Consider the following 24,953-nt stretch of genomic DNA (forward strand, 5'->3'; position numbering starts at 1 on the left):
GCTTGATGATAATTTCATAAATCCTATTTTAGCAGTTAAATAATTTCTTATCAAAGTAGTGAGTGAAAGTATGTCGTTTACTGTTTTTTTCATGAACTCAGATACATACGTATTGTATGCTGTATAAGCGTATACATTGTGTACGCACGTATCCATGTCAAACGCTAGGAGGCGACATTTTCAAACCAATATTTTAGCGGAAGTGAGCCGGTAGCATATTTGTGACGCCACTTCCGATAAAAGCCCCCCCAGTTCTTTGCAAGCTAAATTAACATTTTTCTCGATAGTGTTTCACAGCTTTACCCTTTATTTTGCCTTGACTCTGGTTTCTTTCCTGCGACAACAAAGAAAAGTGAATTACTGCCGCCACTGGTAAGTTTTTCTTTTACATATTCACGCATAGCTTAAATCTAGGCGTTGAAAAATGTAGCTGAACTGCTTTGCTACGTTGTAAATAATCCGTAGCTGCGTTGTAAACGTGTCCCATCTGCCTCTGTTCATGTCAAAGATGCAGCTACGTTACAATAAATGCTTTTGTTTATCAGCATGATTAAATGAAAGCAGCATACATCCTTTGGTTAACATTTCTAAAAATGTCTGTTAAGAATTTTATGTTTATTGTTTTCGTCGGGATATAACTGTGAGCTACAGTGAGAGATAGTTTATGCAGATGAACTTCATTTTGTCTGGGACCCTATGAACCACTTTTATGTATCACTGACACAATGTTGATCTTCTGCTAACTGTGATCCTCTTGTTTGCACAGAGAGGTCACTGTAGACTCAGCAGCATCATGTCTGCAGAACTGGACCTGTCCCCCCCGGAGGTCCCTGAGCCCACCTTTCTAGAGAGCCTACTGCGCTATGGGCTGTTTCTGGGCGCCATCTTTCAGCTCATCTGTATCCTGGCTGTCATATTCCCCACATCCAAGGGACATGAACACGTAGGTAGACACCAAGGGTAGGAGACGTGCAGGTCTAGCATAAAAGATTGTTCTCCCTTTTATCAGTGTTTCATATGCTTCTGGGGTAATCGAAATCAATAATTTTTGGACAAATCTGAAAATGATATTCACTTAATCAAGTGAAAAACAAGATGATGAAAACTATTTCAATACAGTTTTTTGACATCAGTATTGTTTATTCAATGTGATTGGATGAAAAATGTTTCTCACTCATTAAATATTCATGATTTGCCTTTGCCATTTTGGGGAGTAAATATTTTAAAAGAATAATTAGCTTTATTGGCAGTATATATATTTTTACCTACACACACTGAATTTGTCCTCCACCCAGAGAGCAAATTGGGGGTTAAGTACCTTGCTCAAGGGCACATCTGCCGACTAATGTAGGGGGAGTGGGGGGAATCGAACCAGCGACCCTCCAATCACAAGCCACTTCTCAAACCTCTAGGCCAAGGCTAAACATTGCACATAGTTCATCACTTTATGAAACACATCATCTTATAAAGGATATTATTACACTGGCTGAGGAACACTTCATAAAATTGTTTTGGCAAACTCCATTTATTTGCAAATCTGTTTTTATTCACAAATTACACAGTGTCCCAACTTTTTTTGGAAACAAGGTGTTGGAATGAAATATATCTGACTGAAGAAGAGGTGACAGTTCAAAGAACTTTTGACTTCAGTGAAACCATACAGCCACATTCACTTACTAAACCACGAGTTGTTAGCCAGTGCGAGTGACTGGTGTCTTTTCAGTGCAGTTTGTCAGTATACAACATGCCTTGGTAATTTGTCCACAAAATAGCTTACGCATTTGACATGCAAGGATTTGAAAGACTTACTATTCTGTTGTCATGATTTTCACTGATTGAGGTACACTATTAAACAATACTTTCCAAAGTGACCACATCTCACATGAAGCTAAGACTATCTGACACAGCAACTCATAACCATAGAATTAGAAAACTCTTCGATTATCTTTATTTTTTCCATTTTGCTTCACAGAAGCTGAAGATTCTGCACTAATGCCATTTTGTAAAGAAATCCTGCAGAATTTTGTGATTCAGTCTTTCTGAAACAGAGAAACTGAACATCAGTTAGCAACAGTTGTGCAGATTATCTTATTTTTGAATGTCCACGATTACAGAGCCATGAAGGGCTGCTTTCACAATCTCTATACTACCAAATGTCAGGAGAGATTATTTATAGAGAAGAGCAATTAAATCCACTGTCTAATTATTCTATTTTCAGACATTGTCATCAGATGTACTGATTACTGTCCAGCAAAAGCTTTATCCAAATCATCTTCAAAACACACTCACTAATCATGCTTAGCAGTTGTGGATTTTTACACCATGTTTAGACTGACTCGAGAGGAGTTGTTTTGAAACTCCAGGGTATTAAAACCTCCCTGTGTTTGCTCTGCAGGAGGAGACTGAGTCTACTGATGGCAAGGCCACTGAACAGATGAAGAAACCTAAAGGAGCAGCACCTCAGATTCGACAGAAACCAAAAAAAGAAAGCAAAAAGAAACGATAACTAGTAGTGTGTGGGTGTGTGTGTGTGTGTGTGTGGTTGGTTGGGTGTGTTACCTTTATGTAAGAATGTGTGTGCATAGTCATCAGTGAGTCAATATTGGCATTTACAAATACAGTTATCACTACAGATGTGTGCAACACTATGGTCAGATTATGACAGTAAAAATGAGATCCACTTGAACTGATCTTGAACTGTGTGTTCTGTTCACATTCATTACAATATTACAAAGAGCAAATAGTCATGGTGTTGCTAATCATGAATACATATTTCATTGGATATATTTGTGTTTTTTGTTTTTCTTTTGTTGCTGAATATCTTTGAACTATATTTGGACTACAACAGGGAAATAGTGTAGTCATTCTCCTTAGCTTTATATTCATTGCTAAATTTCCGTTTGGTTTGGTTTAAATGAGTCAGAATGAGATGTCCTTGTCTTTACTACCTTTCTAAAAAAGAATAGACCATGCCTTCCTTATATGATTTGATGGCACCAGGGAAAACCGTGTCACTGCTTGTAAGGTATATACAAGGAATTGCTTTTGCTTTTAACTAAATATGTAGGTCATGTCATATTCAATTTACAGTTTTTCACAATTGTTAAAACACAAAACTTTTTGCTCAAACTACATTCACAAAACCTGATTCTTTTTGCAAAATCATACCATCACTTCAAAATAGTTTCACATGTGCTCAAAACCGAACAATGTGGTCAGATCTTGCACAAATCGGACAAAACTGCTGAGCAGTCATTAAACACTACATTAAAAAATTGAAAACACAGTAGTAAGCATTTTGCTTTTGGAGAAATATTTATTGGTCACAATAAAGTATGCATATGCATTTTGTATCTCCAAAAGTAAAGACAAAAAAGATTTCACAACTCAGTGGATTTAACATTTACTCTGCATTCAAACATAAACTATAGTATAATAGGTACTGTGGAAAAGAAATCAGCCTGAAATTGACAAATACAAATGAAAGTGTCCAGCCTACGTTCAAAGGGCACTCTGTAGACTTGTTTCATTCGTATCCTGTTGCGATGGAGGATGCGGTCAGTGGTGGAAAGGCTCACACTATTGATTCCCTCGAAGTCTGTATGGTTCTCAGTAATTTGTTGCTGCTGCTGCTTGTTGCTTTCCTATAGTGTAATGGCATTGTTTTGATGGACAATGTCAGCTACAGTGGCCTCCTGCTGGGATGTGAACATGGGTGTCCTGCCACCCCCGTATGGCAGTCTTGCCATTCTGAAAAAAGAGAATGTGCAAAATATATGTAATATAATGTTCTGAAATATATATACAGTATACAGTAGTACTTCAAACTTCCAATGATAAAACAGCACAGTAAAGTAGACTGTACCTGTTCTCATGTCTGAATCTCCGGATTATGGTGGACACAGAGAATGGGCTGATGTTTGACTGGACTCTTTGGCCTGCCTCCCTCCTGGTCATGCCATGCACCAGTACATGGTCTATGACTGTAACCGGAATTTCATCAGAAATTGGCACTCTTCCTCTCCCTCTTCCTCCTCTTACACACACTTGTCCTCTGTGTCTCTGATCCATTGCTGACACGAGCTTGCAGGACCAACCTGCTTGCACTCCAAACTATCTTATATTGGTTGTCATGTTGTCATGACATGATGAGAAACAAGTGTGATCAATTTCGAATCGTTGTGTTCAATGAATGACACGTGTTTTATTTCTGTTTAGAGTTTTGCAAAAGGAAGGACTGAGATCTGCAAATTTTACTAGGTGAAGATAGTTTATGGTTTTGTCAAAATGATGCTCAATTCAGCAAATGATTTTGGACAACTGAGCAACTGACTCATACAACAGAAATGAGTGTTTTAGCAATTCAGAAAATTATCCTTATTGAAAATGCTAGTTAAAACATTAAATCAACTAATTTGTAGGCTACTTATAAGGTTTTTAAAGGCAAACAGTCGTCAATATCTCTCTCTCTACATATATATGTGTATATATGTGTGTGTGTATACCACGACACAAAGTTGTCGTTCATAGGAAACGAGTATATCGCTTAGCAGCCGAATCTGCTAGTCAGTAACAAAGCTAACCGTGCTGTAGATGATATGAGATTCGTCTACTGATCTCTTGTGTCGTATGTCTTATTCTGATCTGATTATTGATGTGACTACTGAGACTCCAAATGATTATAGAAAAGCTGAACGGGCTGTTGTTGTTGTTGTGCCTCGGTGAGTTCAGCGAAGAGGAGTTACGCAGCACGACGTGAATCCTCCTTACTCCACCGTCTCTGCGTAAAATCCCGACTCATCACATTTGCGCTCTCGTCTTTCGTCAGTGATGCACTATCCCGTGCCTTCCCCCCGACGAGGCATGTCTTCTCCTCACCACACCACTCCTGCTTCCTCGCATGAATTCAGCGCGCCGTCGACTCTCCCCAGCTGAACAGGCTACTCCACCGTAGCTTTGGTGTTTGTCCAGCCCACCGCAGCCTCCCGGCAGCTGTGCCCTCTGCTCCTTAAGAGGCAGTCCTCCTCATGACCTCCCCTGACTGCGATTCAGCCGAAATTCGCTAAATGGGATTCGTGGCTGGCCTGAAGTTTCCACGGCAACTGGCTATCCGCTTACATTATTTCTCTAATGAGGACAGCCATAAGGATTTAACACGGTTCCTCGCTGCGCGTCTCTGATTTTTGGGCTGAAGACGCGTCAAAGGTGAGTTAATTAGGGCTTATTCCTTGTGGCGTATAATGCGAGAAAATAATATGTATTTGGGCATTACATACAGGGCCTGTGGTCTGTAGCCATGTCTTTTCCCCGGCTGATGTTTTCTACACAGCGTAGCCCCTCTCACACTGTATTTCATTGTTGCACAGGCCATTCAGTCAGCGGTGCTCGCACATTTGGTCAGCGTCGCTCAGTCTGTGTCAGCGCTACGCTGTTGACTATTTACTACACCCTACACAAAATGCGCACCGTAGCGTATATATTTTTTTTTATTTCTGGCCTTCTTGGACCAAAGATTCTCGGGAAGACACAGTTAATCCACTGCGCACAGAAAACAAGAGCCAACAATCCATCGAAATTCAAAATGGAGCTGTAAGAGCACCTGTTTTGATTCATCAGGCCGCATATGCGCTGTATGGGAGCCGAATCCTACGACAGCCACAGCAGCATCGCCTTTATCCCATTCACAAATCCCTGTTTACGTGTCTTATGTGTAGCACTTTGACAAAACACTATTGATGTTTTCCGATACTTTTTTTTCTTTATTTTTTTTGTTCTCCCCCATAGCAAAGACGTTATCATCTTGACAGCTGCTACTCCTTTAGGCAGCTACTACCCCACCCCTTGTTTCTTTGAAAGCAGCTTTGCTGACAACTGGTGTTTAATCCCGTGGAAATAGAATTTTAATTATGTGGTTAATCTATTTACAGTTGGTGCTTGGCTCTGGACAAGTTCCAGCTAATTTCCATAAGGCAGTGGATTCAGGTTTACTAAAAATGAGACACGTGAATCATGCGAAAGCTCAGCGTTGGGTTTTTAACGCTGGGCAACCTCAGAATAAATAATCTCGTCTCCTGTGGCAAACACGAGGCTAGCAAAGCCTGAGAAATAACATCAGAATATTGGTTGGATTGTTGATTGACTTTTAAATAATATTTACCAAGCTGAAAGGAGTACATGCAGTGGCTCACAATACATCATGTTCCTTTTCAGACGGAAAGGGAACATTAGGACTGCAATTAAAGATTACTCTTTGTTATTGATTAGTCTACCAAGTCTTTTCTCGATTGATCATTTTGTTCTGTGAAACGTGAGCAGATATTGAAAAATATTCCTAAAACCCGAGGTTACATACATGTTGTTTTGTCTGGTCAACAGTTTAAAAAACAAAGATTTTCAAGTTGCAGAACCAAGAGAAAGAGAGAAAAGAAACTGTTGTTTGAGAAGCTGTTTTATTTCTGCTTTAAAACTGACCTAAGCTATTCATTGTTTAGAAAAATTGTTGATTATTTGTGGGTTGATTGATTAATCGCCTCATTGCTTTAGCTGTAGTTGTCTTAAATTGTCAAACAGACTCTCTGTTCCATGAAAATAATGTGTTTCAAAGGTGTAAAATCTACATGTTTGAAGAGCACACATATTAGTTCATTTATGTCCTTCATGTCCCCCTTCTCCACCTTTTGCCCTCCTTCGCAGAATCAGTCATGCTGTAGTAGCTTTTCCTCACAGCCTGCATCGCTTGCAGCCAGAGCCACTAGTTAAAGACGGACAGAAAAACGGAAGTGGGTTTTATCAGCCGAGTGCCAGAATCCTCATGGTCTCCTTGCCTTTCCTCTGTGTGTTCGTCACTGAGGAGAGACGAGATGGGACAGGTAGACACAGACTCAGACTTAGCAACGGCAGTGAGGTCAGCAAAGATTGCAGGGGGAAGATAACAGAGAATATCTGATTAAAATGGGACAGGACTTGATAGTTATGTGACTGCACTGCCTTCCTTTGGCCCCCATTATATCAACAGAGCTGCCTGCTTGCTTTCTGTAACCCAGGCTAAATATAGATGAACTGTGTATTATACATGTATGTGGTCTGCACCGTTTCACGTTATCATCCAGCATATGGCAGGATAAGACAGTGATACTAATGTGCACGTTTCCTCTCGTTTTGATCTTGAGGACCCTACCCCGCCCGCCCGCCCATCTCCTCCGCAGGGCAAACTGTAATTTTCCCATTTGAATGAAACATTGGCTCAAGCTCCTTCTCTCTCTGCAGCACAGTGGCAACTGTTACCGTCTGTTGTGACTCAGTGAGGTTTGGCATGTCCAAATGTGCTTATGTGCCTGACCAGGAATGTACAGCTTGTGTGCTCAGCTTCAGATGGAGGATTACAAATGCTGATTAGACAGGAAATGTAACGGTGTTAAAACTAAAATTCTTCATAGTTACTTTTTAACACTAAAGCAGGGTCCTCAAATGTAAGTTGTACCCAAATATTTTGAAATATTTTCTGCAACAAATTGCTGCCTTTAAACGATGGAACTTCAATATCTTCAGCGTTTTTCATATAGTTCTGCAGATTATTGGAAGGCTTGAGGAAAAGTCAAAGGATAGTTTCATATTTTTTCTTTCTTTCTTAACACAACACACAAATTGTGAGCTCTTGTGGCTAGACTGGCCATAAATGATTGCAATGTAAGAGACAAAACACACAGTCCCTGTTCTGTGAAAAAAAAAAAAGCATTCAAATTCATCTGAAGCTAATAAAAGGCTTCAGCACTCATGCTAGCTGCTTTGTGAGGCTGTAAATAAGTACAGTGATGCCTTGAGCTGAACACTCACATCAGCATGCTAAAATTCTCAGTAATAATTCTAGCGTGCTGATATCACGCAGGTAAGATGTTGACTATTTACTTTAGTATATTAATAGTAATACTAATACTTAATAGTAAACACAGTACAGATGAGGCTGATAACAGTGTCACGTACTTTGCACGCATTTGCTGAAATCAAAAAAATGACTGAATGATGGTGCTAACCGAAAAGCCAGGGGATCTCCATAACCAAAGCAGTTTTAATTCATACTGAGAGCAAAACACAATGTCTACATCATTTTTTTTTAACAATCTGTCAAATAGTTCTTGAGATATATCAGTCTGGAGTGCTTTGTCTGAAGTTAAGAACATATTTTTATAAGATTGTGTATTTTAACCAGCATCACTTACAATGAAATTGCGTGAAGAGGGGCTCTCTAACGGCCAGTATGGACAGAGGGACCAATTACAGCAACAGAAATCTGTTTCCATGTACGTTTGTGAGTGTTGGAAAAAATGAACCTATCCTTTAATCATACAGTGAGATTTGAAATGACAGTGCAGGTTTCTACCATTTTCCATGGCAGATTGGAGCACATGCGCAAATGACCCAGTGAAAATATTGGCTGTGTCAGTGCTGGTATGATGCAGTTTCAGTACCCGACAGGTGTTAGGACTTGCCTGCTTTATTAAATTCCTTTCAGGCATGTGAGCTACCCTCCTTTACTTTCTCCTCCTTCCCCTACAGTGTTTCCCCGTCACAGCCAGTATTCTCTTCATGTACTGGGGAAGTTTTATAGATTTTGTAAGACTCAGTCAGCGCTGCGATTGAGAGAAAAACACAGCTTAGTGATAAATGCACTGTGGAAATTGAAGTGCTCTTGAACTCCATTGTGGTTCTGAGGTAAACACCACTAAGAGAACAGCCCTTGAACGAAGCCTCTATTTGCCGTGATTCATATCTAATCCTGAAAATCTCGATTCCCACAACACAACCAGACACAAAATTATTCGTACAGCCAGCATGTCTGTGTATTTATCATCACTTTTCTGACATTATTTAACCACATGCAACTTTATTTTTATGCCACATTTCATCAGAGACCTGCAGCTTATGCTGAAGCTAAGAAAAGTGAGTAGTATTAGAAATGATGATCACCTCGTAAGGCCGGGTGCAAGGCATCAAGAGTTTCTTTAGGGCTGAGATTTGTATTTGTGTCCTGGGAACAACGTGAAAATAGTGCACCTTTGTTACCCCCCCACCACCACCACCCCTTCTCCCCCCCCCCCTCACTTCCTTCCTCCCATCCTGCCCTCCCATTGCTAAGGTGCCTGTTCTTGTTGCAGTCTCTGGCAGTCGTAGTGGTGCGGTGCAGGCTGTTTCTCCCTCTTTCCTCCTTGCCCTGCTGAATGGAAAAGCTTACAAGGGACTCGTTTCCCATTTCTCATTTTGCCATTTTCATTTTATTTCTCCTTTTGTAATAGGTATCCATCTTGTTTCCTATGTGCTGACATTTTTATTTGTCCAGTATACTTTAGTCTCCTACGCCGCATCACCTTTGCTTCTCTGTTTTACATCATAATCTTGGAAGGAGTTGCATGTTAGCTCTTTTTGACATTAGGGCAGTCTGACACCATATTAGGAAAGCGCGTGAGACCCGGCTACAGCACTAGCTCTCTTGTTTACATATGCAGGCTCTGAGGCTTTCAGAGGTGTTCAGTGTCTTGAATGGAAGTAAGGAAAAGTGACTGTCACAGGACATGGTTTCTGCCTCCAGTGCATTGGGACATTTTTGCAGTGCTTGTCAAGGATCATTACCTCCTCTCTTATCAGTGTATGTTTAACCCGAATGATTATTCACTTTTCCTATTAGACTTGACTGTTCTTCAGCCATAGTGTCAGAGCTCAAAATCTTCCGATTTGCAAAATTTTCTGTTCCTTTTGCTGAAGGGGATTAGAGGAAGACATGACATGCTTGTTTAATGTGAAAGATATAGAAGCAATCAAGGTACATTTTCTAAACAAATGTCGGCAAACGCAAACATGCACTCCTGGCCACTTTATTAAGCTCATCACAGTCTAATGTATCTGTTCTGTCTACATTTAAGCTATCACTTCCACAGTGGTATGTCAGTATTTCCACTTATCAATATAGTGATCTATCTGGGAGTAGTTACTGATGAAACTCTACTGTCATTTATTTATTCATTTATTTAACTAATATGATGTTTTGCTGTATCATTTGGGCTACTCTCTAATTCAGGTGCTCAAGCTTTGGACCATTGATGACGCGAGTCAGTGCTAAAATCCCCAATCAGAAATCCCCAAAAACCCCAACAAACCCTTCTGGAAGGCCTGTTTTAAGTGCTCAGTGTGGGGCGAGCTGAAGTAACTGGACTTTCAATGAGAAATCACCTTCTAGTACATCGTAAGCCAAGTGTAGAACATGAGCATGTGAACATGTGAAATTCCATGTTCCATCCTAGCATACGTATCACTGATTTTAAGCAGCATCGTCTCATTGTCTCAGCAATCAGTAGTTTCTGCGTGGATTTGAGCACCTAATGTATCTGCCTGTTTGCATATATTGACTATACGCGCTGATAAATATATCTGTTGCATAAGTGCCTCCTTTACTGTTCAAAATCTGCTCAAACTGTGATCAGTCACGGCCCTGTCTGCCCCTTCTGCTGCCATTTTGTCCTTTAAACATCTGAGTGTTTCTGGTCCTCTGTGAGCTGTTGCAGCCAATCACAAAAGTCCATTTCTGATATCCAGACAAGACAGCTGAATCAAGCAGCCTCCTCTTCATACATTTCAACAATCCTGTTCACCTTTTCTCCAGGTGTTCGGGCCCATCTCTGTGTGACTTAGTGTGTTTACCACCGTCCTTCCCCCAGTGCTCCAGATTACATCCTGGCAAGAGTTGAATCAAAGCATGCATGATTGTATGTGTATGCTTGAAATCGCTCACACTGGTGCACATTCACGCAGCTTACACGCCTACGCATCTTCCTCAGAATTCCCATACCTGTGTAATTATGTTATGCTCGCACATTACACTTTCAAAACTCACTAAGCTTCAACTGTCCACAGCAGTATACGACAACCACCTACCCGTTCTTTTTACAGCCTCTGCCAGTTCCTTCCTCCTTGTCTGTTAATAACCCTCTCTGTCCTGTCTATCAGACTCACACAAGTATCCTGGAAAAAAGGATGTGAGACAACTGTGGTTGGGTGTTGGGTATGCGATACAGCCTTGTTTCCCAGAGACCAAGGGACAGCTGCTCATGCACATAAACACACACACACACATACACCTACACACATGGTGTGTAAACTCTGTATGGAACTGAGAATGCCTCTATTCACAAAGGAACAAGGCCGTTACATGTGTGTGTGACTGTCTCTGTTTCAGCTGGCCTGAAATAGCCAGTCTCACAGTGAGTCACTCTGCAATGACTCCAGGGCTGGATTGGACTTGGTTGTGTTTGAACACAGCACTCCACATTTCTGTGGGTGCATTTGACTGTCTAAGCATGTTAGTCTGCACTCATGGTGACAACGTGATGTGGTTACATTTATCGGGCCAAAACAGATGTATCAGGCATCAGGATGGAAAGGAGAAGCAGTGGTATAATTACCTGTTGGAGGTGAAACTGATTCTGTCTTTGTCAACTCACCAATATTGGCACTGGGTTTCATTAGAGCCCACTGCTCTTTTGTTTGAAGCTTTGTTTTCCTTGTAGATGCTTATTGATTCAGGACAGATTGAATCAGCAGTTGGAATGACCTTGAATGTGCGTGTGTTGACTGTTTCAAGGTGTCCCATTTGAGTATTTGCATGCTAAACGGTACTAACAGAACCTGGAACAGTTCCAGGGATACTCCGTGGTGGATTAGGAGAACAAAGATGAATGTGACGCTGGCTGCGCACGCCATTAGGAGGAATTTAGAGAGGTGAATGAATAGAAAGTGAAACTGTCAGTTTCCCTTCCTGAATGAACAGCTTTCATCTCCTGACGGGATGGATTATATCTTATTTTATTAAATGTGATCCTTATTTCTAATTTTTCATTTTTTCCAATAGTCTGACATCATATTTCCTCAGAAGAGGTTGTGTCGGGGTCAGCATTGATTTAAATATTAATGACTTTAAAAGGAGACTGACATCCGCTTGCCCTACTTTAAGCCACATTACTGCTACCAGGATCAAAGTAGAGAATTATATGATAGCAGAGTTTAGCTGAAATTACCTGTCCCAGAGTTCAAGGTGATGTCTTGTTTTGTCAACCAACGGTCCTCAACCCAAACATATAATTTAAGTGATGAGCCAAGGAAAGCAATAAATCCTCCCATTGGAGAAGCTGAAACCAGAGCATGATGCCTGTTGTTCCTTAAAAAAAAAAAATCATATATATTCGATTATTAAAATATTTGATGATATATCTTTGTTGATCCACTAACTAATTGTTTCAGTCCTATTGGGCATATAACAACCCACAAATCCCTTCTGGGACCTAAAGTGTGGCATCCTTACTCATCACTGGCTCTCATCCCAGGTCTGCACATGGGAGCAGGCAAGAGCAAGCCCAAGGAGCCGGGCCAGCGCTCCATGAGCCTGGACGGGACCATCGGCACAGGCTCAGACAGCGGACACTTCCACCACCTGGGCCCCGCCCAGCAAACCTTAACCCCCAACAGGAGCCCTGCCGTTGGGACAGGCAGGAGGGGGCATCAAGGGCAGCACCAGCACGCCCCAACAAACACTCCTGAGCTGGCTCTCTTTGGAGGGGTGGACCACACTGGCACCATCACCTCACCTCAGAGGGGACCTCTGGCAGGTAAGCAGCACTTTCTGAGATTCCTAATGGGTGGAAAATAGAGCAGAATATAACAGGAAATAGTGAAGTTAAATTAAAGTTCCACTGAATAACATTTTATTCTTGAGTTTTATGTTTGAGATAGTGACCCAATTCTAATTCTGTCAACAAAAAATGTAGGGTTAAATGTTAGGGAAAATTTTAGCAGAGATTAAACTGCCATGTCTGTATATGATATGGTACAGTCACAGCTGGTTAGATTAGCTTAGTTTAGTATAAACACTGGGAATTGGTGGAAACAGCTAACCTGACTTTGTATAAAAGTAACTCCTCTTTTCAGATCAAACTAACATTAATACTTTATGCATCCTCTGTTTTTGGTTTACGGGGGATTATGTGCCGTACTATTTCTTGACCACGACTTCCATGAGTCGGTGCTGGTTGCCTGGCAACCTCACAGCGACAAGACTCAAAGGAGTCACTGTGCCTTCCTGAGAAATAGTCCTGCACACTGTATAAGTATATACCTGGTATAAATAGTTTTACAGATGCTGGTAGGTGTATTTTGTTTCCTCCATTTTTAATCTTTGTGCGACGCTAAACATTTCCTGGCTCCAGCTTCATATTGATAGATGGATATTGACAGATATGAGAGTGATATCGGTATCGTCTAACAGCAAGAAATCAACTGAATGTTTTTTCCAAAAGTATCAAACTGTTGTTTTAAATGTTAATTATACATTAGAGCCAATGTAATCTTGCTTGTACAAGGACTGGAAAATGTATAATAGTCCACAATGTCAAGATGCACATTTTTTGTGTGTACAAAGCAGTACATCGAAGCAGATGCATGCAGTGGAAACAGATCTGATGAGAACTTAGTGTGGTCCAGATAGTCCACAGACTTGCTTTTAGTTTGAAAAAAAAAAACAAAAACCCACAGATTCACAGTGAGTCATAGTCACACAGAAAAATAATTTTTTTCTCAACAGAAAAACTGTTTCTTTTTCCCTTCATCAGACTTAAAACCTCCTCTTTGACTTTGCAGCCAGTCATGTCACACCTTCCAGATTTTTCTTGCCATTAAGCTGTAATGTGTCTAGACTGGCCAGATGGTTAGGTTAATGTTGCTCCATCCCGAGAGCAGAGGGCTGCTGGTGTATGAGGAACGGCTCTGCTGGCCGCCTCCTCCTGTGCATCTAATGAGCCAATCAATGATTGGCTGGAGAGTTCCCAGGTTTAGAGCACAGGTTCATTAAAAGGAAAGCTACACAGAAAATAGAAATCCATTGATATGATGACTCTGTCCTTCACGGACGATCGGGCACAAGCAGTTTGGAAGTCAATATTTCTCATTAGGTCTTGGTAAATTCTTTCACACAGATGTGGAGCAGACGCAAAATAACTTAAGATTTATAGCTTTACGGCAGATAGAGCAAATTATTATCAAGGGCTGGACCTGTTTTATTGAAGTCAGATTATGGAAGTGAATGTGAATGGGCCTTAAGGGGAAGCACCATTGTCTTTAATTACATTGTTCCCTAAGTGTATGTGTGTGTGTGTGTGTTTGTGTTTCTGGCAGGAGGCGTCACTACATTTGTGGCGCTGTATGACTATGAGTCACGGACAGCATCTGATCTGACCTTTAGGAAAGGCGACAGGCTGCAGATTGTCAACAACACGTAAGAATCGACAGTCATCTGCCTCTTCACAGAAAGATGCACATGTGATTGTGCATGTGCACCAATCTGTATGTGAATGAACACAAACCGAGCTGTTAGCTGTGGACCGATGCAGACAGCAGAGTCTGATCCTCTCCATCTGTTGACTAAAACGGAGCAGAATGGCACTTAACAAATGCATTCTCTTCCTCTTGGGCAACTGTCATCATCTTTAAGACACTTTATAGAGAGTTTGCAAGACCTACACTGATAATGTAAAAATGTCTTGCTGTTGGATGTCAGCATGTGTTGGAGTGTATTTCAGTGTAATTTCGATAGAAAGGACAGAATGATTTCAATAGGAGGAGTAATCTCAAGTGGGTGTTTAAAATCAGTTTTGTTTTTGTTTTTCCATTTCTTATGAGGCTTTTCCACAACTTCTGCCATAAGTCTGGTCTGCTGTTATTTATCTATAGTCTGGCACTACATAGTAGGGGTGAAAAGTAGAATTAAATCATGCTTAATTAATATTGCTCAATGAAAAGTTCCAGTATATACATTGCAGTTACATGACTACATTGCATTAGTATTTCTTCATAAGCATATGAAAATACTGAATCAAAAGTAGTGAGAGTGTATCTGTGAGTCCAAAAATCCCACAATATATCTGATCATTCATAGATAGTAAGTGGGAGATAGTTTCTCACTCCTCTACTGCAGAATTAATAAAACTATTTCAAACTGCACTGGAATGGAAAGTCGAGCTGCACACTGTACACCGCAGCTCGTATCAACCCCACTGTGTAGTCCCACGGCATATTCAGCTCCTTTGCTATCTGTCTGTGCTGTGCTGCTTGCCTTGCTGTGTCTCCTCGCTGTGTTTTGATGTGTCTGCTGTGTCTGTTATCTCTCCCTCTCTCTCTTTCTTTCTCATGCTTCATGGTTTCTCCTAGGAAAAAGTACAGCTTCAGGTCAGTAATACTTAATGCAATAAAAATCTCATGCAACCTTTTGTTCACAGTCCCTTTGCTACTGCTTGGATTTGTCCGATCAAGCTTGCATTCTAACTGCAGTAGAATTAGCAAATATCAGAAATGTAGGATGATCTCTGGATATAGAGCACTGGTTAAAGCTCTGAAATGGAAACCGAGGGACCAGGAGTGGAACAAAAGGTTGTCTGTTTCCTCTTTTGACAATGTGGGTTTTTTTTAAAGTTTAAAAAAAAATAATTCACCTTTTCCCTCTTTGCGTTGTAAAGAACCTTATGAGTCATCAATCAAACAATGTGGAAGTTTTAGCTTGTTTCAGAATTAAGCTGTCTTTCGAAGAAATAATCAGAGGGCACAATCTGAGGCTTACTGTAGTGCAGATGATATAATACCTAATGGATAAGTCTGGTAATGTTGTCCAATTAACAAGTATTGTCTGTGGACCCAAAGCCTGATTTAGCTTTTCCCTCTGTGCTTCAGACCTTAATTGTTGTCCAAAAAGTGTTTGAAAAAAAAAAAAAGAAACCTAAACGAGCCACACTGTCGCTCTGTACCTTCGTTATAGTGAAGAACTACGTGAAGTTAATTTTAAGTGTATCCCACATACACCTTCCTTGGGCTATAAAGGCACTGTAGTATCCGAAGTGTATTCATTCACATCTGAAAATAGTCCCTTGATAATGCATGTTCTACTCCTGTTTGCTCAGCCATTCTAGGAAATCATTTAGCCTTTAAAAAAAAAAAATGAAACCATATATTTGTGACAGCAGGAATCTTAATTGACTTAATTTTGATCTTTCCATGGTGTTTGTTGACAATAAGAAAAATACAGACTCCACGGTTCTCCTTGTTTAAACGTTCTTTCTCCGTCACATATAATGCTGTTTGTTGGGAGTATACAGATCGTTAAAACACGCACTGGTTTTCTCCGTCAGTTTTTTGTTTATGGTTGACTGTCTTGCTCCCCGTCTGTCTCTCTCTCTTTATCACAGAGAAGGGGACTGGTGGCTAGCTCGTTCCCTGACGACAGGAGAGAGTGGTTATATCCCCAGCAACTATGTTGCTCCGTCCGACTCCATCCAAGCGGAAGAGTACATTATCCTCTCCTTGTTTCACTCTTGCAGTTTCCTTTGCAGTTTTTTTTCTTCAGCGATTACAGCCTTGTTTTCTGCCCGAATGTGACTTTATTATCTGTGCTATATCTACAGTGTAATAAAGATATAGCACAAAAGTAAATAGTATAGAAACAGTGTTTTCCAGTATACCATTCAGTACAGTATTCAAGTATTTCTGCCTGCCTGCTCCAGACACTCAGTAGTACTTTTCACTGATCTCATTCTCTGTGGCCCACTTTGGCAGGTGGTATTTTGGGAAGATCACTCGGCGTGACTCAGAGAGGCTCCTTTTGAACTTGCAGAACAGACGAGGAACCTTCTTGGTGAGGGAGAGTGAGACCACTAAAGGTGAGAGCGCAGACGTTTGCTTTGCATCACTCCAGAGTCTGCAGTCTTTATCCAGAAGGTTGAATTAACTCTTCTTCTTTCATCGTGTCTCTTTATAATGATGTATTAAATCTGGGTCTTGAAGCATTAAATGTAAAGATTCATAAACTTTCGATTTAAATGTAGACATCATTATTTTGAAATACATCATCTATTATATCATCCATATTACCTGCCTTGAGAGCCTTGAGACCTGCATGTACAGCTGAACTGACTGACTGAGAATTAATTAGTCAGTCAATAGAAAATTAATCTTTAATAATTCAGTACTGTTTGAAATTATTTTCAAAGCAATAATGTGCAAAATGCACTAGTCATATTCTAAAATGTAAGTATTTGTTAGATTTCTTTAGTCTTCTACAATAGTTTGACTGTCACACAAAACAAACAGTTTGAATACTTCAATCCAAACTTATATTGTAGTCACTTACAGACCATGTCCTATACATCAATGGATTAATCCTGAAACTAATATGGTAGTTAGCCAATAATGAAAATAATTGTTAGTTAGCTTCTACTACTCATTTCTCAAGATAAAGTTAAAACAGCCTCGAAAAAATGGAAGACACAGCACTGAAACTGTGAATTTGAAATATGTGTTCAGATGTCTGCAGCATGACTTCAAAGTCTTGTTGTGGCCATTTTGAAAGACTGTTTAAACATGACCAAACATTGTAATCTAACAATAGGTGCAGTCTTTGATTTGTATTTCCTGTCAGTGCACCATGTTGTGAGGGAATGCACACCTTATCCTCTAACACACTTCATTAAACCTGAGCTTCTTTTTTTTTTTTACTCTCTCTGGATATATAAAAGTGTGTGTAAAAAGGATGACACTTTGTCTGTGTCCCTGGAGTTTACTTCTCATAGCAAATGTGATCTTACTTTGAATTAAGTAGATCTTCAGGGACCCAATTTGAAAGAGACAGAGCCTCGTAATTAAGTCATATGTTAACTTTCACACAGGCTCATGGCACTATATCTGGATCTCCAGGCTTGTGGCTAAGTTTTGCATCTTTTTGTAAAACTCTGCTGTCAGATGTATTCCCTGTGACTTAGGTGGACTCTTTGGGGGGCTGGTGTGGTGGAAGTGGGGGTATTAAAAGGCACTGTGAAGTGGATTGGGGCTTGTGAATGGAAAGGGGTGAATCACAATGCCAGAACTAGGTCAACCCAGGAGGGTGCTGGATTTCCCCCTGGCTATAAGTCTCCGTTCTCCCAACACACACACACACACTCTGTAAAAGGGGAAGAAAGGCATGAAGAGAAGGAAGAACAGTAAAGAGTGAGACTTGTAGCGAAGGGGGAGGATCTGCGAGAGTGGGAGGAGCTCTGGCAGTAAGCATGTTGGCCTCCGGGTGCATTCTGTATGAGATGTCATATGTTGAGCTGATAGTGTGACACAGAAGAGCAGAAACATGTCGCTCATCATGTTTCATAAGGTGTGAATCATGCAAGACTGGTCATGATGTATCTGATCATTTCTAAAGCTGAAGGAATTCAAGTTATAACCCACTACAAATCTACAAACGTGAGTGATAAGAAACATCATTTGTAGTTCAGTTACTATATGGAAAAAAAACTTTGGGAAGAGTCTACTGCACAAGATTTTCTTTCTTTTGAGGGAAGAACAGTGAACATCAGTCAGTAAAACTCCAGATCAAAGAAGACTGATTCTTCTTTTTCCTTTTACTGTAGAGCAACCTTCACATGGAGGTTAGCTCCACCAAGTCTGTTCAGCCTTTTGAGTTGTTGTGTCTTTCCTTAAGACAGACAGACAAACAGCAAAATCAGTCAGCAAGTAAGCTCAGACATAAATGTAGTTTTCTGGAAAGTGCTTGTACAAAATAAGCCAGTAATTATCACTCAGTTGTTACTCAGTTAGATCAAACTTAACTTTGTATTGGGGCCATGGACAGTGACTAAAAGGGCATAGTTGAATTTCCAGGGACCTTCAAGGAGCAAACAGGGATTTGGCCATCACAGCTGTTAGGAAACTGCACAGAGCAGCTGTCACACAGGCTCAGATAGGCCTGCTTTTATTGTTCTGACCTGTCTCTGCCTGTTGTTTTGTCTCATTCACAGGGGCATATTGCCTGTCAGTGCTGGACTATGACAACACCAAAGGGATGAATGTTAAACATTACAAGATCAGGAAGCTGGATAGCGGAGGTTTTTATATCACCTCCCGTACCCAGTTCACCAGCCTACAGCAGCTAGTCTTCCACTACCGCAGTGAGTGCTCAGACATATAGTAGCTGTGACACTTAACCTTTCATAATACTCTTGGCATTAATCTGCCCTTTCACTCTTGCTTTTCTTTTCTCTTTCAGAGCACTCTGATGGGCTGTGCCACGCTCTAACAGATGTGTGTCCTGTGGCCAAACCTCAGACCCAGGGACTGGCCAGGGATGCCTGGGAGATCCCCCGAGAGTCTCTGCGCCTTGACCTTAAACTGGGACAGGGCTGCTTTGGAGAGGTCTGGATGGGTAAGAATGACGCACCACGGCTTTTTTTTAGTGGAATGGATTGAATTCCTCTCACACTGTGCCAAATACACAGGTTATATACATCGAACATGTAAAAATGGGGATAAGTTGCGCTTTTCTTGAAGTGGACTAATGATGTGAATTTTGGGAAGTATTTAAAGTAAGGTGAAGTAGGTTGATGCCAATCTAATGTCTGTCCGTTAGATAAAAGTCTACAATCAGCAGCAGGTTTCTGTTGCAGAGCTCAAACACCAGAAACAACTATCCTGGCTCTGTCCAACAAGAGCAAAATCCCTCTTACGACAACTCTAAGCTCAACTCTAAGTCTAGGATATATTCCTTGGTTGCCTATCAGCTACTCAGAGCCAACAAAGAAATAGTCTGGCACATAACACCCTCCCATTAAAGATAATTAATTTTTTTCACACTTCTGATTTTTGACCCATTAAACAAGGGAGTTGTAAGTGTTAATTAGGGAGCACAGAGTTGTTGTCGGATTTGTTGATTTTCACACAGCCTGGGTAGCCATTTCAAGCTACTTAGTCTTTAAGCTAAACTTAGCTGACGGACTTCTGATTTTATCAGAGAAGCAATACAGTGATTTTGCTGTGTTTTCTGACAGGTACATGGAACGGTACAACAAGGGTAGCAATTAAGACCCTGAAGCCTGGCACCATGTCTCCAGAGGCCTTTCTTCAGGAAGCACAAGTCATGAAGAAGTTGAGGCATGAGAAGCTCGTCCAGCTGTACGCTGTTGTGTCTGAGGAGCCTATATACATTGTGACTGAATATATGAGCCAAGGTAATGCAGGATAAAGACTTCTATGTAGTCGGTTATTTATTTATTTATTGGTACATACCAAGATGCTTTTGTTGAGTATTGGGAACAAATACAAAGAGCATGGCAATTTATTTTGTAGCTATCTTTCATTTGATACATTATCTACAACTCTAAACACTTTTAATCTTGCACTCACAGGTAGCTTACTGGACTTCCTTAAAGGGGAAGCAGGAAAGCTCCTTCGTCTGCCTCAACTAGTAGACATGGCTGCTCAGGTAAGATTATTTACTGTTCAGGCACACTAAGAACTATACAATGCTGCTATTTATATTTATTATAAAATCCCTGTTCTCTCTGCCTCGCTTCCTCCAGATTGCAGCAGGTATGGCCTATGTGGAGAGGATGAACTACGTCCACAGAGACCTGCGTGCTGCCAACATCCTGGTGGGAGACAGCCTGGTGTGTAAAGTGGCTGACTTTGGTCTGGCAAGACTCATTGAAGACAACGAGTACACTGCAAGACAGGGTAAGTCCACACTTCCTCTTTCCATAGCAGTTTATTTTTATTGTTTTCACTTGTATTAATGTGAATAACTGAATAGACATGATGTTGACACTGTGATTCTCAAAGAATCCACAGAAAGGACTGTAGATCCAGAAAGATAAAAAATGCTCAGAAATCTAAAAGTGTTCATTTTAGTCGACAACATGGCGCTTTTAATCACCTATGACTGTTCCCTAGGAGCCAAGTTCCCAATCAAATGGACAGCACCGGAGGCAGCTTTGTATGGTCGTTTCACCATCAAATCTGATGTCTGGTCCTTCGGTGTGCTGCTCACAGAGCTAGCAACTAAAGGCAGGGTCCCCTATCCAGGTAAGAACTCCACCAACCTACAAAGGCTCACACAGTGATGCAGAGACAGTGGTCATCCTTGGTGCCATCAGTTTAGTTTATGTAGCCCAAAATCACAAATTCTGATACCTCAGTGGGCTCTATAATCTGTACGGTGTATAACAACCTCTGTCCTTTGACCTTCATTCTGACTGAAGAAAAACTCCCCTAAAAACCCTTTTTAAGAAGAGAAAAAAATGGAAGAAGGAACAGCCACAGAGGGAGAAACCCTCTCCCGTGATGACAGACGTGCAGTAGATGTCATGTGTTTACAACAAATGGATCAAAACCAAAGAATATAAAGATTACAATGACAAAAATTCTGATACAAGTAGATTATAAATAAGGAATGTGGATTCGGGAGGACAGCTGAGCAGCCTGAGGCACCGTCAAGCGCGTCAATTTAAAAACATTACAGATATATGGTGCTGAAACAATAAATTGTTTAATATATTAGGGAGTCGACAGAATTAATCTGCAACTATTTTGATTTTTGAATAACTGGCATTTTTCAAGCAAAAATGCCAAGAATTCTATTGATCCAGCAATTTGGTGCTATTCCGTCTCTTATGTGAAAGTAAACTGAATGTCATTGTGGAATGTTGTTTGGACCAAACAAGCTATTTTAGGACATCGCCTTGTACTCTTAAGAGTACAAATTGCTAATTTTACTTTGAGGAAGATTTTTAAATCTAACTTCCTCTTTCTCTCTGGAGGTATGGTTAACCGCGAGGTGCTCGACCAGGTGGAGCGTGGCTACAGGATGCCCTGCCCGGCAGAGTGCCCCAGCTCCTTGCATGAGCTCATGCTGTCCTGCTGGAGGAAGGACCCCGAAGAGAGGCCTACATTTGAGTATCTTCAGGGCTTCCTAGAGGACTACTTCACCTCCACAGAACCCCAGTATCAGCCTGGGGAGAACCTATAGAACCACACACTGAATCAAACCTTGGGGGAACCTCAACACAGAGCGATCTGCACTAACCGACCTCAGAGGAGCACCTGTGGAAGGATCCGAGCCTGTGAAACTCATCAGGGAGGAACTTGAGATTCTTCTGTGGAAGCAAAACCGAGACAGAAACCTGCAGAAGTGCCATCACGTGCCATAAAGGAACTGCCACAGAAGAACCTGAAGAACCTCCTTTCCGCAAGCACTCACTGTTAACTGAAGGTTTTTCTGCAGAAGTGAGGTTCTAGGTTGTGAAGGAGAACTCCTGCTGGACAGACTCTGACCCTGATTTGATTGAGGGACTAAATTTGCGGGTAAATGTTTCTCAGAGGTGCGACTGATGTGGGAGGAACCAAATCAGGATCTACAGATGGAGTGAGAGTGAAAAGAACAAACCTCCAGTTGAAGAGAGAAGGTCAAGGGAGGATATTTCAATGAGATATGAGCTGTTTAACCTCCCTCTTTCCCTCTTCTGATTCTCCTTACCCTCATCTCGTACTTTTCCCGCCCACAGAAGAGCACTGACGCTGTGGCTCAGGTGCCAAAGGAAAGCTTGTCTCTCTTCACGTCCTTTATGTCTCTTCTGCCTCTCTACTTTTATTTCTGTCTGACTTTCAGTATCTCTCTCCAGTTTTCTCAAGTGCTGCTTCTTCAAAGTGTCTCCAAATAACTCAGCTCTGGAACGCTACTTTGCATCTTTATTTATTTTTACTTGGACAATATGCGTCATGTGGTTTAAGGTTTTGTTCAGTGGCAGGCAGAAATTGCTGATTTTTCTTTTTCTGTGATTATCAGTAGGCAAGGTTATTAGAACTGCGATCATCATTGTAGTGCCAGGGTAAATGTACTCAACAGGCAGGATCTGTAACACTGAAAATTAGGTGAATTGAATAAAAAAAATTGGGGCCTTTCTCTTTTCTAGCTGTATTTCTTCACATATGCTGAACAGCCGTTGTGGCTAGCTAGAAGCCTCAGCCTCATTGATTAAATATACTGTTGATGCAGGTACTGTTTGAATGCTAGCTGTTTTGACTGACCTTAATTTTAACTGGAAACTTGCATTGAAAATAATGAACACCATTATGGTGGCACTAAAGAGCAGTTTTAGCAGTTACAGTTCATTTCCTCAGAGGTACAAATGGGGTGACTTTGATCAAACATTTATATGACCTACTAAGAGGCTGATGTGGCTACTAGACCAGTCACATTACTGTTTAATATCCAACTCAGCTCGACATGTGAAAGCCTCGAGTGGAAAAGCCAACGATGTCGTGTCCCAAACAAATGACATTTCTCTACTGCTGTCCATGTATATAATGTTTTATTATCTGGGGGGGCTTACTTTGGGTTTTTAAACAGAAAATAGTTTACTTCAACTGAAATTAAATCTCTGCACCATTTCCCCCAGTAAACCTCCCACAGGTGAGTAAACAGGACAGGTAAACCTGTTGCTGTTTGCTGAAGGATTCAAAAGGTTTTCATTTGCTTCGCAGCTATTGTGTCCATGAAAAATATGCAACCAAGTGGCCCAAATGAAACTGTAAAAGTTTGATCAGGTAACCATTATAAAACTGTGTTTATGACTTTGCTATAAGAGTTGATTTTAAACCAGTTAGCATGCTTTTGTGCTGTTCTTCTTTTGACCATTGGCTGGGTTTGTATTTATGCTGTACTGTACATCAACACATCTATGTTTACTTTACTCAAGGTTCAGGTGATGCGAGGGATCATACACAGACTTCTGAACATTTGTGCCATCAACTTCTAATTAGTTTTTTATATCTTACCCACGGCTGCCAGTCCTCACTGTCATACTGTACATACTGTAGCTCTCTAGAGTTGGTTTTTGTATCATGTAAGCCACTTTCACATGGCAGGTATTTATGTTGGGTGTCACACATTTCACAGTGGTTTAGTTTATGATGTAGTCAATGCAGCAACAGTAGATATAAAGTTATAGATCATTGCCAACAAATACTATGAAACCAGTTATCAAAATATGAGCCATGCAGCCATAACAGAGATGATCCGTGCCCACAAACACCATGAAGTTATTATCCAGTGATCATGAATTCTGATGGCTAATTGAATCAATAACGTGGATGATTTTTGAAAAAAGAGGTTGGGTTGTGATATGAGGTCAAAGATGTAAATAGTATCTAAAACAAATGACTGTGACTATCATGTAATTTGTTTTTGTGTAGTTTTTCTCTAATTGCTCCTCCATGTTGAGGTTTTTACAGTGACGCACGCCTGCTCCCAAAATGTTTTAATACTAAGATGTTACTGTAAATGGGGCTTAAGGAACGTGTTCTTTTTAATATTGGGCTTAATATTGAATCATATCTGCAAAAGACAATTTAAAATTGAGTTTGACACATATATATTTCCAAGAACATATTATCAGTGCTTTCCTCTTTTAGGTTGGGAAATACCCTGTTTGTTCTGACGCCCTGAACTGCCTGTAAGTCACTGGGACAATGTGGAAGTTGATGGGCTCATGACAAGAATGAGTAATGCCAAGGTCTGATTGGATTTCCTGTTCCATATTGAAGAAGTGTCTCAGTCTGTTTTTCCCTCATATTATTTTTTTTTTTATAAATCTATGCAGTTTTGGTCTGGCATTCCTGCAACTTCATGGCCATTTTGTTCTAAAGTCAAAAACAATGATCATAAACAGAAGGTGTGAGCATTTTGTAAGGACTTCTTTAGTCTTTTTTTGTTTCCAATGTAACAGGATTGAAATGGGTATTGTGCCACTTTATGTTGATCTTTAAATGTGCAATAAATTATATTTCAAATGTGTTTTGATAAGAGTGTGTGCTGGTGTGTGTGTGCTATTGCTCGACCTGGAAACATAGTGCTCAGGCTGAACTTCTCAATAAATTATTGTGCATGTTGCACCACAAGATAAGCATTTAGAGAAGTGAGCATGTGATGTAAGGATCATCAGTTCACTTTGTGGAACATTTAAGCAAAGTTAAGACCATTTCATGAGTGAAGTAAGTCAGTCAGCCAGCCAGAATTATATAATAATAATTTGAAAAGATGAAAGAAGCTGAAG

General features: G+C 40.6%; 2 protein-coding genes across 4 annotated transcripts; both read left to right on the forward strand.

Annotated features, from left to right (window-relative positions):
• The first annotated feature begins 213 nt into the window (after window positions 1-213).
• Window positions 214-2,782, forward strand: manbal (mannosidase beta like). Its single transcript, XM_046383141.1, has 3 exons — window positions 214-372; window positions 767-943; window positions 2,396-2,782. The coding sequence occupies exons 2-3, from the start codon at window positions 794-796 to the stop codon at window positions 2,504-2,506; spliced, it is 261 nt and encodes an 86-aa protein (XP_046239097.1). The 5' UTR covers window positions 214-372; window positions 767-793; the 3' UTR covers window positions 2,507-2,782.
• A 2,059-nt stretch (window positions 2,783-4,841) lies between these two features.
• LOC124056053 (proto-oncogene tyrosine-protein kinase Src-like) lies at window positions 4,842-24,694 on the forward strand. 3 transcript variants are annotated; one of them, XM_046383138.1, is made up of 13 exons: window positions 4,842-5,205; window positions 12,369-12,650; window positions 14,212-14,311; window positions 15,244-15,261; window positions 16,272-16,370; window positions 16,639-16,742; window positions 18,867-19,016; window positions 19,115-19,270; window positions 19,893-20,072; window positions 20,250-20,326; window positions 20,424-20,577; window positions 20,794-20,925; window positions 21,660-24,694. In XM_046383138.1, the coding sequence occupies exons 2-13, from the start codon at window positions 12,377-12,379 to the stop codon at window positions 21,866-21,868; spliced, it is 1,653 nt and encodes a 550-aa protein (XP_046239094.1). In that variant the 5' UTR covers window positions 4,842-5,205; window positions 12,369-12,376; the 3' UTR covers window positions 21,869-24,694. The 3 variants fall into 3 exon arrangements, with proteins under 3 accessions (XP_046239094.1, XP_046239095.1, XP_046239096.1); XM_046383139.1 differs by lacking the exon at window positions 15,244-15,261; XM_046383140.1 differs by lacking the exons at window positions 15,244-15,261; window positions 16,272-16,370.
• Window positions 24,695-24,953: the final 259 nt, after the last annotated feature.

Source organism: Scatophagus argus, chromosome 3 (genome assembly GCF_020382885.2).
Source record: "Scatophagus argus isolate fScaArg1 chromosome 3, fScaArg1.pri, whole genome shotgun sequence".
NCBI lineage: Eukaryota > Metazoa > Chordata > Actinopteri > Scatophagidae > Scatophagus > Scatophagus argus.

What these genes read in the sequence shown, in the direction of transcription:
- LOC124056053 (XM_046383138.1), top strand. Translation starts at nt 12,377, where the DNA reads ATGGGAGCAGGCAAGAGCAAGCCCAAGGAGCCGGGCCAGCGCTCCATG. An exon ending in GACTCCATCCAAGCGGAAGA is followed by an intron (nt 16,371 to 16,638) that starts GTACATTATCCT and finishes CCACTTTGGCAG; the next exon opens with GTGGTATTTTGGGAAGATCA. An exon ending in CGAGTACACTGCAAGACAGG is followed by an intron (nt 20,578 to 20,793) that starts GTAAGTCCACAC and finishes ACTGTTCCCTAG; the next exon opens with GAGCCAAGTTCCCAATCAAA.
- manbal (XM_046383141.1), top strand. Translation starts at nt 794, where the DNA reads ATGTCTGCAGAACTGGACCTGTCCCCCCCGGAGGTCCCTGAGCCCACC. An exon ending in CATCCAAGGGACATGAACAC is followed by an intron (nt 944 to 2,395) that starts GTAGGTAGACAC and finishes TTTGCTCTGCAG; the next exon opens with GAGGAGACTGAGTCTACTGA.